Genomic DNA, 14,852 nt, shown 5'->3' with positions numbered 1-14,852 from the left:
ATAGATGAGATGATGCATGTTCCCTCACAAAATCCATAGAAAAGATTTGCTTTCCTGACAAATGCAGGATGCGGTGTGTGGGCAGTTTTTAGCCACTTCAGTACAAAGTCCACTGCCACAACAGAGGTGATGTCCTGGGCCTGAGGGAAGTGAGGGCTGCTCACGCACTGCTTTGTCAGCAGGTGATAGCTGGTGGGTGGTAACATGCTTCTGTCAAAAAGTTACAAGTTGTCCTAATTATTTATTAGTTGAAAATAAGTGTTTCAGTGCTCTAGATTGTTTATTGCCAAACACTTCTTTCTGTAATACAGTCCTAACTCAAATGCATGCTTTTTTCCTGTTGTGTTTTTTGATGTCCTGTGGATTAAGCTTGTTAATCCTGCCATAGGAGTTCTGGCAGGACTGCCCAAGTATACTCACAAAACAACGTTGCTTAATACTTTGCAGCATTTTTTGGTACACTTGCCTTAGCTCAGGGTTTGTCTTCTATATTTTCTTTCTGTAAAGATGCTTTAAAACCAAACTGCAGTCTGCTTTTCTGGTTGTATTTTGATAGTGATATTTTGCTAATCAAAGAATAAGATTTGAGGTACAGTAGATTGAAAGTAAAGACTTTGCAAGTGATTAACTCAATGTGTTTAAATGTGTGTTTTCCCCCAACCAGGGTTTTATGTGGGATGTGGCTGAAGAACTTAATGCCATGTTAGTATTTGCTGAACACAGATATTATGGAGAATCATTGCCATTTGGAAATGAATCTTTCAGTGTAAGTGTCGTCTTTACTTTCTTCTTTACATATGTTCTATATCAAAATAATTCTACCTGTTATACTTGCCAGTGCAATGACTGCTTGCCTGAGTAAGATGTGCTAGAAGCACACAACTATCCTATTTTTATTACTAATTCTAAACGAACAAACAACAAGCTAGAATCTTTTAGCACTTCAAAGGACACCTGTAACAAATGTTTAGTTTATTAGGCAGCTCTCCAACTCAACATCTATTCAGGGGGAGAAAGATTGCTGCTGGATATCACTCCCATGCTGTATGTAACCTGTGTTCTTTGCCTCAGGATTCCAAGCATCTGAACTACCTGACATCAGAACAAGCTCTGGCAGACTTTGCAGTACTAATTGAATACTTAAAGGAGACCATTGCAGGAGCCCGTTACAGTCCTGTCATAGCTATTGGAGGATCTTATGGAGGGATGCTTGCAGCCTGGTTTCGGATGAAATACCCCCATGTGGTGGTTGGGTGAGTGTACTTGTTCTGCTCAAACACCCAGCAGGCATTTGTTGCTTCAGTTCTATAAGTGTTAGCACTGAAGTGCTAACCTTATCCCACTGCACTTGAGTTAGTGGGATAAGGACTGTAATTTAAACCAGCTTGAATTTTTCACTTTTGGGAGGACAGGGTAAGTCACTCTGAATTTGGGACTAGGTGCTGTCTACCAAAAAATGATAGCTGTAGGCCAGCAGGTACAGAATGGTGTGTACTTTCAGAGTATTAAGATCTTTAAGTAATAATTCTGAACACTAACTCTTGCCCTAATTTCTCTAGGGTCACTAAAATTTCTAGTGACTTGTTGCAGGTGTGTAATCTCTTGAGTGCCTTAGTTATTCTCTAGCAAACACAAATAGTAATTTTCTCACCTTTCTCTGCTAGAGAGCAGTTACTTGTGGGCAAGGGCTGTCTTCAGTTGAGTTAGTACAGTGCCTAGTGAGAAAGCTTACTTTATTCTCATGTAACAATCATGTCTGTCTGAACTCAATGTATTTACTGAGTCTTTGTGCTACTATCCAAAACTTGTAACCTTCAACAGCCTTTGCATACAGGCCTACAGAAGAATTTTGCAACATTCAGGAAGGGGTGAGTGCCTGGCTGAATTATAAATGCTACTTAAACAGTGACTGTAGGGAAAGCGCTGCCCAGAGGATAGAAATTCACTTTGCAGGGGTTCAGGATGCGTATGTTTCTCAAAAAAAAAAAAATCTGTTTCATATCTGTTTGTAGAGCTCTGGCAGCCTCTGCCCCAATCTGGCAGTTTGGTGATTTGGTTCCCTGTGGTGCTTACTTCACTATAGTAACTAATGATTTCAAGAAGAGTGGGACTGGCTGCTCAGAAAGTATCCGCAATTCCTGGAGTGCAATTAACCACCTTTCCTCAACAGGTGAGACCTCACCAATATATGTTTAAAGGGTCATAATGTTCAGGATTATGTTATGACTTCATAAAATCAGTGAGTTTGCATCATAACTTCAGTGTGTAGATGTATTTGTGGTGGTGGGTGGTGATAAGTTTTTGTTAAACCATATTCTCAGTAATAAAACCTGTTAATTATGTTCAGTGTTATTTTATGAATGTCTGTTTTGTTGGATCATGTGCTTTATTCACACGGGCAGGTCTTGGAATCCAGGGTCAAACACTCCTGAGATCTAATGAGCTAGAACCTCAATGTTTGTATTCCTTTCTGACAAAGTAGAACAGATGTTTTGTTTCTAAAAATTATAAAACAAACAAAAAAATTAACAACCAACTGAGGCAATCAAGTATAGGAAATTCCTACAGTCTTTATAGCACTAGTTTTAGTGCTAAGGTGAATATTTCAGATGAGGTCTCTGGCTTGTGGAAAAAAAAGTATAAAAAAACAAACAACAACAAAAAACAAACAAAAAAAAAACTTGCCACTTCAGCATCCTACAGAGATCCTGGTATGCTGAGTTAACCTGTTCAAGTCAGAGAAGCTGAACTGGAGGGGTTCTAGACCAGATAATATAATGACAGCAAAGGCAAGGAGACTCCTGAGAGATCTGATTGCTTTGAGCTAGCTTGTTTGAAGCTTTTCTCTTTCTGGAAGAAGAGAGCCCTGATGTTTCCTGTCAAAAAGATGCCAAGTGATTTGTACATCCCTTTTTTTAGATAACATTATCATAACGTCCATTCAGGTTATGTTTCCCTTTGCTTAAAGATGCTGACTAAACTTTGATCTGCTCTGCTTGTATACATGTGGGGTAACTTCACTCAGTATAACTGATCTGGTGAAAATACTTAACATAGGTCAGTTGTGCTACTATTAATACATTACTTTTTATTTTTTTATATTAAAGATGCAGGTTTACAATGGCTTTCCAACACATTTCATTTGTGCAGCCCATTAAAAAATCTTCAGGATGCTTCTATGTTGAAAAGCTGGCTGAGTGAAACATGGGTAGACTTGGCTATGGTGGACTATCCCTATAAAGCTGACTTCTTACAGCCTCTGCCAGCTTGGCCTGTACAGGTAATTGAGGACTGTCTTGGAGGATTGATTAAAGCTTGGACTGTTGAAGTCTTTTCCACTTAGTTTAATTCTCTTCTTGCCCGTATCTTTTCTTGTATTTTTGGATCTGTATAGCCAACATGGCTGAAAAAGGGGAATGAGCATCATTCTTGTACATCAGCTGTTTGTTGACTGACACAGGTTGTATCAAGAGCCAAGAATTTTAATTGGGAAATGTAAAGTTTGTTTGCTTGCATTACATGCACTGCACAAATGGAATATGGCTTAATGATAATGCTCAGGATATGTCATCACAGATGCTTTCTGGTGGTGGTTTGGATATACTTTGAAGATGAAACTGATGTCCTGTCAGGTGTTGTGTATTTAACTGTATTTCTTGCTGACTGAGACCCCATCTCTCCTCTTCATTGTAGGAAGTTTGCAAGTTCTTGAAGGATCCCAGTCTCTCTGACAAACTGTTGCTGCAGAATGTTTACCAGGCAGTGAATGTCTACTACAATTATTCAGGGGAAGCTTCATGCTTTGACATGTCTGAGACTGCGACAAAGAATCTTGGTCAGTTGGGTTGGTACTATCAGGTATGTGCTCTATCCTTTCATTTGTAACTCAGTGAGGTTTTTTGGACTAGAGGTGATGGGAATCGCCATGTCAATATGTTGGACCAGATATAAATTGATGGGGCTGTGCTGCACAAGCATCAGTAAGGACTCTGCCTGTTTATACACTGCTTTAAACAGAACCCAGGTCTTTGAAAATAAAAAAGGGTTGGATTTAGAACTGAAAATTAATGGGATTACAATAACATTTCAACACATCAAGGATGTGTCATGTTTTCAGATGTCCTCTAAACAAAATCACAAGCTGTATCTCTTTCTCTGTCTGGTTTAGAACTTGAACTCTTTCTTATGCATGATTTTTATTGTTAGTCCTATAAACAAGCAATCACTGGAAAATAGGGTAACCGGTTGAAATATTGCTACTAATGTTTGCTCTGTAGAAAACATGGGGGTGGGGGGGGGGAGGAAATAAGTACTACTATAGTAAAGCAACTTATTTCCTGGTGATAGAGAGCTTGAGGCAAGTATGACTGTAGTGAGAAGGGCAAGGCATGAAAGAGAAGCTACCTTCCCAGGAGGTTTAGGTTGTCTTTGATTGCAGAGTTTCAGTTCTGTACATCCCTTTCTAGTCAACATGAAGAAGCAGCATTTTAGTGTTCTATTCTCCTTGAACTGCACCCTTCAAGCCCACTGTCTGTGCAAATATGTCAGGAGATGTTGATACTGATTTCTTTCAACTAAAGCTATTTATCCTGCAGCTCACTGAGATGCAACCTTTCCCTTCACATGCCACAGGGATCTGTAATTTTGTTAAGGTGTCCAGGGCATTCTGTGCTTCCTGTCTCATTTACTAAGGAAGCACACTTAGCACTTAATGTTCAGCTGCTCTGCTGAGAAGAACTAGCGATGCCAGAAAAAAGGTATAAAAATCAGTGTTCAGGCTGTCACCATCTGCTTATGGCTACTGTCTACTGTTTCTCCTGTGCTCCAGACAGCACCAGATGTGCAGGCTCTGAAGTTACTCTGAGATAGGCAGTGGGGACACCATGTGGGTAACAAAGAATATGGCAGCTGGACTCAAAAATACATCCAATCTGCAGCTTGTTGCAGATGGCGTGCTTCTGAAGGCTTGGAGGGAAAGACACAAGTAGGAATAGACTGAGTTAGCCCCCACCATGGCAATTAATCTATGTGGCTTCCAGGCTACAACTTCTTGTTCTTCCTCTCTAGTATTGCTAAGGTCAGGAAATGGTTCTTGCATGGAAGATGAAGCTTTTGCTTGATACGTGTGTTGTGATATGATTGGTAATTACCAAACTGTTCTGTTTGTGCTTTTTAAATGCTACACACATAGTTATGGGACAGTCTCATGAACGCATCTTGTTGCCCTGCTCTCTTCCAGGTTTGCACAGAGATGGTGATGCCCATGTGTACAGATGGTGTCAATGACATGTTTGAACCTCAGAAATGGGACTTTGATGCACTTTCAGAAGAATGCTTCAGGTTATGGGGAGTGAGACCTCGCCCCTCTTGGGTTCTTTCTATGTACGGAGGGAAGAACATCAGCTCACACAGCAACATCATTTTCAGGTGAGCCTTGTTTTAGAGTTGTCTTCCACCAGTTTGGGCTGTCAGTACTAACTGTGTGGGTCGGCGCAGGCAGCAGGAACAACCACAGACCTATGGCTAAAATGTGGAGAGTAAATTTATTTTTGTTACCTTTCCAAACATGGAAGGTGCACTGAGATACTCCTCTGCTTAGTGACAGCTCTGGGAGGAGGTAAGATGGGGAGTATCAGGGAGCATGAGAGGGAGAGGCTACTAGAATCACTTCCTTTACTCCCTGAGGCAGGCCCAAAAGACCAGTGTAGTCCCAAAGCTGGGGAAAAAAAGGGAAACCTTGAAGAAAATAAATGGCTGACCACAGTGGCCTAAAAGGTAAGGGGCAATGGTGACAAGTTCCTGCCCAGGGCAGCAGGCACATCTCAGTGACTATCCTGCCTTCCCAGATGCCAATGTGCAATAGGTATGAGACTCTGTAAGTGGAACTGAACAATACTGAGGATGACAGTTCATCTTGGCTTGGAGGCCTCATAAAGGTTAAACAGCTTCAGCAAATTAAAAAAGACAGGTCATTGTCATAGGAGACTCCCCTCTGAAGGGAACAGAAGGCCTGATATGCAGGTTGAACACACTTCACAGGGAATTCTGCTGCCTCCCTGGGGTTAAAGATATGAAGAGAAAGCTTCCTACCCTGGTGCAGGCCCATCTGTTACTGTTTTTTTGGGTAGGTAGCAATGAAGTTCCAACATGAAGTCCCAAGGCCCTCTTGCCCTCATGAAACTGGTTTAAGGGATCAGGAGCACAAGTAGTGTTCTCCTCCATTCCTCCAGTTACAGTAAGTGATGAGGAGAGAAACAGGAAGAGCCAGCAGACCAATACCTAGTTCCAGGCCTGGTGTCACTGTCAGAACTTGTTTTTTTTGACCATGGGTCATTCTACATGATACCAGGCCTGCTGACAGCAGGTGGGATAGACCTGTCTCCAAGAGGGGAGAAAGAGGGGAGATTTGAAGGGGGAAAATGAGATAAATCCAGACTTGCTAGAAACAAACCTGGTGGGTGACACACCGATGTTTGTGGGACAGTGTGTTAGCAAAGTCCTTTGGTCCCCTTTCCCAGTGGAGGCAGGAGATGGAGAGCCATGTCACAGCAAAGACAAGGGGTATTGATGGGTTAGAAATCACAGAAGTGCCTGAGAATGTTTCTCCCCCACAGGCTGGGGGAGGAGTGGTGGCTGGAAAGCTGCCCTTTGGGAATGGACCTGGAGTAGTAGCTGATGGCCAGCTGAGTAGGAGCCAGCAGTGTGCTCAGGTGCAGCAGCATTCTGGCTTGTACCAGAAAGTGTGGCCAGCAGGACTTTAATTCCTTGTAGTTACGCTGCAGTAATCAACAGATTGTTACTTATCATTATGTCAATGGTACCTTACCATGGCTTTATATCACCTACTATCATTTGGTGGCAAATAGAGACTGTGTTTATATCCCTGAGGCAATATTTGAAAAGTATATTGCTTTTGTTACCAGGTAAGGGCAAACTGGTCTTGGCTTAGTGAAGCAATGGCTATTGAAAAGAAAGCATTAGCAAGATATATCACCACATTCCAGGGCTGTAAATTTTCACTAATTTTGTCTATGAGAGTAATCGTGTCTGGAGACCGTAACTGCAAGTGGAGGGAGTGACTTCGTTCAATTCTCTGTAGTCTGCAATCATCCCCCCAAGTGCTGATTTTTGAACAGGCCAAATAGGACTATTAGAAGCAATCATGGTTTCTTTAACAATTCCCACTTCTTGTGTCTGAATAGTTTGAGTAATTTGAGTAATTCTTGAGTAATGTGATACTGTTTTAGAGTTACCACCTTGGTAGGCATGGGCAGCACAAGAAGATCCCATTTTGGGAATCAATGCAAAGCCATTAGAGATGAAATAATAAATCCCCCTTGCAGTGTCCCGAAGCAAAAATGACCATTTAGTTTCAACTGTTTGTCCTGCCAACACATTAATACCACAAGTATATCTGTTAACACTGTTGTGGCAAACAGGGTGGAATTTCCTACTGTTAAACTAACCTTAGCTGGGATGGTGGGGGTGGGATTTCTTCCAATCCACAGATCTGTGACGTAGCTTCTTTACAACTCACATTACTGTGTACTAAAGTAACTTCAGCTCCACTGTCCACCGGAGCTAATGCACACAAAATCCCTCAAGACTGCTGCTTTATAGTTGCAGGAATGGAGGGGTGTCAGTCCCCCTTACCTTAGGAAGGTACAGCGGTGGCAATTCTGGGGGACCTGCCAAATTTTCATTTCTACTATTTTGGAATTTGCCATATTTGGGTACTTTTAACTCATTCCTCCCACCACTTACTGAGTAGCAAAAGGATCTGTCTCTAGCCTCCCAGCTGAATAAATGATGGGAGTGCTTTGTATTGCTCTTGAGAGTAAAATAGTCAATCTACAGTGGCCAAAGAAGCCAACTGTTCTGTCACTGCCTGGGGAACTCTAAAAGAAGAGTCTGGGCTGGGATTCTGCCAAATGTAATTTTCTTCCCCTGTTGATTCCTTCTTATCTTGTGGCCAAAGTCCAGGTTTCCCATGCTGGTAAATCTGCCTAGCTTTTAAGAAGCCAAAGCACAGTCTCTTCCACATAAAAGGAAAGTCTAATCAAGCTCTAGATATAACACAGGATCTTGGTCACTGAAGTTGTTGCTGTGGGTGATAGCCTTGTGGAAGGCTGGTGTGATGTTCCCCTTTCTCTTTGATTTCAAGTTTGTCTGAAAGTCTGAAAATGTTTTTAAATGGACAAAATGTAAAATGTTTGTCTAGTACAAAAACTAGTCAATGCTGTTTGCTGTCTACTCAAAACCATTACTTTTTTTTAAGGTTAAACTCTGCTCAGCTTTCTCTAATGGAAGGTTTATACAGTTATACGTCTGCTGTGAGGCGATGCTTATTTTGAACAGCTTAATACTGGCTGTTTGTGATGCTGTTATGTGGTAGAGAGGCTTTTAATAAATGCAGTCAAAGCCTGTGCCCTCAGGAGTTCTGACTGTACTGATTGCCCATGGCAGGCAGCTCCTGGATATATTCCTCTGTGCTCTGCCTCACATTGTGCAAGGCCTTTTCAGAGAAAAACACATAAAACAAAAATCAGAATTAGTCTGTTGGACTTGGTAAACAGCTGTGTATTTTAAAGTAAGAGTCCTCAGTGGAATTAGGGATTAGTCTCCGGATCTGTTAACGTTGGTCTGTCTGGCTCCAAAAGCCTGTTGCTTTCCTCTCGTTTGATTCTTACTGTTTCTGTACCAGCAGGATATATTCTCTAGAGTGAGGAAAAAAATTGCCAAAAAGGGTAGAATTTCTCTTTAGGTCATTTTTCTCTATTTTTAACTAATTTAACTTTTGCAGTGTTTATTTCCTAGGCTTTACAGATCTGTACAGCAGAAATTGGCTTTGTAAGCGATAGACAAGCAAACAAATTTAGTGGTTAAGAATTCATGCTAGCCAAAGGAGGTTGAAATGAGAAAAGTTTGAAAACAACCAACTGAATGAAAAAGTAGTGCTGTACACACAAAGCTTTGGATCTCAAGCTGGGTTGTTTCTCTTCAAGCAAACACATTGTCATCACAGTACATTTTATATAAGAGCCTTTTATCCCCAAACACCACAGTGCTTTACCAAAAAAAAAAAAAAGGCAAAAAAACCACCCTATGTCTACCAGAGGATGAGCCTCCTTGTGGGGTAAAAAGCACTGCATTAATGTTGAGGAACTTGCTGCACAGCAGTTTCCCACAGGAAGGGAAGAATACTGCATCTCAACAGAACCACTCCGGGGTGGATTTATCTGCAGTGGCATTTGCTTAGGATACTCCAGCTCTTGTTGCTGTTCCTCCCTCCAGGAGCAATGCATCTCTCTGCAGACCCGTGGTGAGGTCTAGGCATTGCACCTCTTCAGTACCTTCTTGGAGACACCTTACTGAGCTTTTCTTAGCATGTGAGTGCTTAATTAAGCTGTAGACAGATACTGCTTGCCTATCCTGGGCAGAACATTTTTATTAAAACATTGGTTTGAGGAGATGGGATTTTCAGAACTCCCATTTCTTCTCCAGCAGCTTCTACTCCTGATGCTCTTAGCGGCACATGCTTGGTGTGGAAATGCTGCAGAGCAGGGGAAATGATGCTTTAATGCCCTCTGTGCTTGTAGTGGCAGAGAGCTTGGAGCAGTTGGTAGCATCTCATCAATAACCAGTGGTAGTCAAAATTGGCCCAGGTGTGAATGGGAATTTGATTTGAGATCACAAACTCTGGTAGAAACAGACTTTTTCTTTTAGGGAGGTTTAGAAAATTTTCTGTGCTATAGCCTTGGAAAGTGACAGGTTTAATGTATTTAGATGAACTGGGCTTGCATTTCTTGTACCTTGCATTCAGAAACACCCCAACTTTTATCAAATACTACAGACTTATGTACAGTCTAAAAACTCATTTTTTTCAATCTGCAGATCATACTTGGGCTTGTAGACTTTGAAATTGAGGTGCCCACCTATCCAGTTCTGTACTGGAGAGGGAAAGGCAGAAAGTGAGGTCTCTGTTTTGAGAGATGCTAGAGCTGTTTGCAGAAGAAGCACTTTTTTGAGGGGAAAAAAAAATCAGAAAAAAGGCAAAATGTCTGGCTGAAGACAAAGGTGAGAAAGGTTCAGAAAACAGAACCATGGTGGATGTACATATTAAAGAAATGCACAAACAGTGCTGATTGTGCAAATACCTCTCTGGTGCTGGGTAGAGCTGGAGGGCTGAGGAGGCTCTAAAGAGATGATCAGAAAGGAGACTTCTTGCTGGGGGATATGTGGGACCCTGTTTATGCTCTCAGGAAAGTATGATGAATTGAAAACAGGACCAGTGTGCTGATATTTTGCATTGAAATGTATCATTCTGAAGCTGTTCTTGCCTGACCACTGCTAGAAAGGAAATGTTGAATTCTTTTTCTACTTCTGAATACATCAGGAAACTTCTGTCTTGCGAGATGGGCAACTGATTACTCACTTGCATTTTTAACTTTAACATATAAATAATCCATTCCAGTTGGTACTGAATTACATTGTCCTGTAAGACTTTAAGCCTCAGGATGACTTTGGGGTGAGCCCTGCATTCCCCCTCCCCTCAGCAAGTATCACTTTTCAAAGTGCGTCAGTGCCTCTGTTGCCATCGTTTGGCAGGAACTGCTGAGGATGCAGCCAGCAGCTCCTAAAAAAGCCAGAGATTGTTTTCTTGCAGCATGCTTAGTTTCCACATGACTGGGACCAAAAGATCCAAGTCCATGCACATCTTGGGTCTCTCAGCAACTCATCCCCCTGTTGCCAAGGTGCTCTGCTGATTCAGACGACCTTTTAAATCAAATGCTTTATAGTTATTGGGCAGCTGTGTATGCTTCTTGTTTTGCAGTTACAAAATGTTTCTCTTACTTGCAGCCATATTTAGAACCACTGAAAAATAAGACCTGTGAAGATTCAAGCTTCTTGTTTTATTCATTGGAGAAGCAAACGAACTATTAGACTCGATCAGACTTTTACTTAGTATTTCTACAAACACTTTTTTCACTTGTTTTGTCTGTGATTTGCAGTGCTACCACTGTAGTGTTTTTCTAGCTGTGTATAGCTGTGTCCCAGGGTGTTTTGATTTCTTAGATCCTTCTGGAAACTGGCATACAGTAGCCTATACTTAATGTTTCCTTCTGTGAGCAGGTCAGTGTGTTATGCGAGGAACCGTTCTAGGTTTGTGTATAGTTTCCTAAGTACACAGAAGTTGCTTTCTTCGTGCAGAAAGATGGGCTGCACATGAGGAAGAACTCTGAAATAAAGGAAAATAAGAGGTGGTAGGGATTACTGGGCTAAGTCCAGAGGTAGGGGAAAAAAAAAGATGCAAATCTATTCCCAGTTCAACCATTGGCTTGCTCCGTAGAACAGGCACCATATGGAACCAGGTCTTCACTGCCAGAAATGCTTTCATGGACCTGGGGATGAGGAGTAAATTGCATCAGGTTCTTTCCGTCACAGAGAAAGTTGTTGGAGACAGAATTTTGTGGGATAAATGTTATATAGTAATTTGGTTATTAGCAATAAAGTGAGTAATGAAAGGTCCAAGAATTTCTCTACAGAAAGAGTTTGGTACCTAGCTGAGAACAAAAGGTAGAAGTTCCTGAAAGTTGAAAATTCTGCTCTGAAGGGTTGGTTATTAGCTTACAGCAGATTGTGAAGAAGGAAAGCAAAAAGCTTTGATTTGGGAACTGAGCATGTCTTCCTACAGGGGACCTGGACCTTTTCATGACAAAGATTGGTAGCTGTAGGTGTACATGTATATCTCCAGAGGCTGTGACACTATTAGAGGTTATTACTGGAATCAGCAGATGACTGGTGATGGCAGCATAGCCTTGTTCAAGCTACTCATAGCTGTGTAACTGGCAAGAGGGCCTCTGAAGAGAGGTGGGCATGGGGCTTGGAGGCAAGGCTGAGGTCTGTTCCTGTTAGTATGTATGGTTGAAAGTCAGCATGGATGGATTGCTGACTTCTGTGCAAATATACCCTAATGAAGCATGGTTTCCTTACAGCAATGGTGGCCTGGATCCATGGTCTGCAGGTGGGGTGACCCAGAACATCAGCGATTCCCTTGTGGCTATCATGATCCCAGATGGAGCTCATCACCTGGACCTGCGCAGCCGCAACCCTTGTGACCCCAAATCTGTGAAGCAAGCTCGGGTCTTGGAAGTCCACTACATGAAGCAGTGGATTGAAAAGGCCAGGCGCGAGCACTGAAGTGGTACTGTGACAATTGTGGCCTTTATACCTCTGCTGGCTTTGCTGGGGGCAGGGCCAGGCCTTATCGCAGACACTCAAAACATTTCACTCCCGCTTCCTCATCCGTGCTGCAGCGCTGGCCATTGCTTGTGCCCATGGGAGAAGCAGGCAGTAGACAGATGGGAGGGCGTTATCAGAGAACAACCTTTAGTGGATAAAGTTCATGGATTGAGCTGCCTGCTGTGCCTTGCTTTCCTCTTCTGTTCTTCCCAAATGCTGTACCTTAGGGTAGAGTGCCTCTTCTAGGCTTGATGCCTTCCTTGCTCGCTAGGTTACTGTCCTGACTGCTGGTGTATAGAATGGATTAAATGACAGTGCTGTTTACGCTGATGGTCGAACTCCCACTGCATTCAGTGGTATTAAATTTTGGACATCCTCTGCTGGTGTAAATTGTCATGGCAGGGGCACAGAGAGAACGAGGGAACAGAAGTCACATCTTGCTGTGATGTTCGCTGGAGAGGTAGTGAAGGCATGGATGAAAACCGGCTGTGCAGTTTGTAAGGAAACTGAACAGCCCCTACCCTTTGGAATCAGTGCTGGAAAATAAATATTTTAATTTTCTGGCAGTTTACTAATCAAAGCTGCCTTTGGTAGCTTTTCCATTCTGTGCCGTGTTGAACGGTCAGGGCTGGGCCCAGACTGCCTCTGCCGATAACTGGCTGAGCCTGCACAGTCTGTATCAGGGTTTTATTTCTTCCTTTGCTGTTCGTCCTAATCCTGGAATATCTGCCACTGTGATAACAGTTGCCAAAGAATAAACTTTGTGTATTTTGTATGTGTGTGTCCCACAACCATTTAGCTTTTTTCAAATCAGGAAGCTTTTGAAGCTATTCTCTTGAAGATCAAATGTGACACTTACGCTGGCCAGATCTTATGAAGTGACAAATAATTGGGGCTGTGCCTTGTGTGGGTTTCCCCCTCCCCCCCATTCTGTGTATTGTTCAAATTCTGCATGATCTGTTTGCTGATGGCTCTTCAATAAAAGCTTTTTTTTAAAAAAAAAAAAAAAAAAAAAAATGTTTGCAGGACAAACTATTCAAAACACAGAATGCAACTATCCTCTTGGAGCAGCCTAAAGCATGATGCTGAGCTCAACAAGCCAGGTGCACTGGGCTTTCTGTAAGGCTTCCAAAACAGACAAACTGCCCTGATTCATGAGACAGCATATTTGACATTAATAAATGGCTGGGGCAGTCCCCTCGTTTTCCAGCTTTGGCTTCATTCACACTGGAGCCCTTCTTCAGAAAGGCTTCTTTGCGGTTTAAAGGACAACGCCATTTCAGAAAGACTCGGGCAAGGCTTGTTGTCCCCAGGCTCTTAAAATTCCAACTCTGTTGAAAAGTTTTCTCAGCTTTGATGATGTGCCTGATGGTTGAGTATTTTCTGAAGACACCAGGTGGCCTTTTCTGTTTCTAGTCTCCTCTCACCCTTTGGGAACAAACCAAACCCAACACCGAAATCTTATATTTGCATACACTCTTGGGCATCTTCTCTTCCCAACAGAGTTCCTGGCATTCCCTCATCTTGCTCTAATGTGTTAAAAGCAGTGTTTATGTTCAGGTTTGCTGAATCTGAACTTTTAACGCTCTGTCTTGAGCAAGGTAATTACTTCAGAGAATACGGAGAGCAAGATGAGAGAAGGACAACGGGGGAAGAGGAAGAGCTATGTAAGAACTTGCTTGAAACCTGTTGGCTTGAAAACTTTTGGTAATCTATGTTCTAGTAAGTCCTTTTTTTTTTGGTACTGTGATGTAAATGTATGCCAGTCTCTTGCGTACTTTGCAATGACATTGTGGCCTTGAATTTTTTTGTCAATTTAATTTTTGACAAATTAAATGTTTATGAAAAAATGAGCTACAGTCAAGTTCTTAAAAACACCATTGTACCTGTATGTGTTAATTAATGCATAGTAACAGTTAACTGAAAGGCAAGGAATGGAATTTACAAGGGTAGACATAAATCTGGGAGTTACAGATGGTTTGAAAATGGGCAAGCAAGAGCCTGGTCTAACTGCTCCCACTGACTGCTCTGAGTGCCAGTTCTGGGATAAACTCATATGTTGAGTGGAGAAGGATGTGGGGATATTCATGCAGTGGGCTGTGAACAGCCAAATTAACAGCCATTGTCTGTCTTAATCAGCTCATGTCTCCGCCTCCTCTCTTTCCCTTGCTAGCAACTTATTGTCTCAGGAAACAATTTGTTGTTTGTTGTTTGGAAAACACTTCATAGTTTCAATCAGAATAAGTAAATTAAGCTTTCATTCCTCCTTCCATAAGCAGAAAAATGTGCCTTCAGGGAAACTTCTCTTAAAAAAAATAAATCAAAAAAACCCTGCTGCCTTGAATTGTGAGAAGTTACATTTAAAGCCAAAAATTGTTTATTTTTTGTCCATTTTCCCCCTAAATCTTACTATCCACTCAGCTTTGGTCTGAGATGGTCTGATTCCAGTGCACTTTGGATCAGGTTTTTACTGCTTGGACCAGTTTATGAATTAGGTGACTGACTTCCTGCTTTTATTAATCATTCTTCATTTTTACTTTTTTTTTTCCTTGAGTAGTTGAAACCTTAAGGGTATTATAACAACCAGTCAGACCTCATCTGAAGAACTA

At 41.9% G+C, this 14,852-nt stretch overlaps 1 protein-coding gene across 1 annotated transcript in view; it reads left to right on the top strand.

Moving 5' to 3' along the window:
• Nucleotides 1-14,096, top strand: part of PRCP (prolylcarboxypeptidase) — a 30,618-nt gene extending 16,522 nt beyond the window's left edge. The window contains exons 3-9 of the mRNA XM_005026068.6: nucleotides 665-766; nucleotides 1,072-1,253; nucleotides 2,013-2,170; nucleotides 3,108-3,280; nucleotides 3,694-3,858; nucleotides 5,240-5,427; nucleotides 11,997-14,096. Coding sequence (XP_005026125.3) covers nucleotides 665-766; nucleotides 1,072-1,253; nucleotides 2,013-2,170; nucleotides 3,108-3,280; nucleotides 3,694-3,858; nucleotides 5,240-5,427; nucleotides 11,997-12,201 — 1,173 coding nt within the window. The 3' untranslated portion in view covers nucleotides 12,202-14,096. The remainder of the gene's footprint in view (nucleotides 1-664; nucleotides 767-1,071; nucleotides 1,254-2,012; nucleotides 2,171-3,107; nucleotides 3,281-3,693; nucleotides 3,859-5,239; nucleotides 5,428-11,996) is intronic.
• The last annotated feature ends 756 nt before the right edge of the window (nucleotides 14,097-14,852 follow it).

The sequence above is a fragment of the Anas platyrhynchos genome, chromosome 1, assembly GCF_047663525.1.
Source record: "Anas platyrhynchos isolate ZD024472 breed Pekin duck chromosome 1, IASCAAS_PekinDuck_T2T, whole genome shotgun sequence".
Taxonomy (NCBI): domain Eukaryota; kingdom Metazoa; phylum Chordata; class Aves; order Anseriformes; family Anatidae; genus Anas; species Anas platyrhynchos.
Note: the sequence above shows the minus strand (reverse complement) of the source record. Positions and strands in the feature narration are given on the sequence as shown.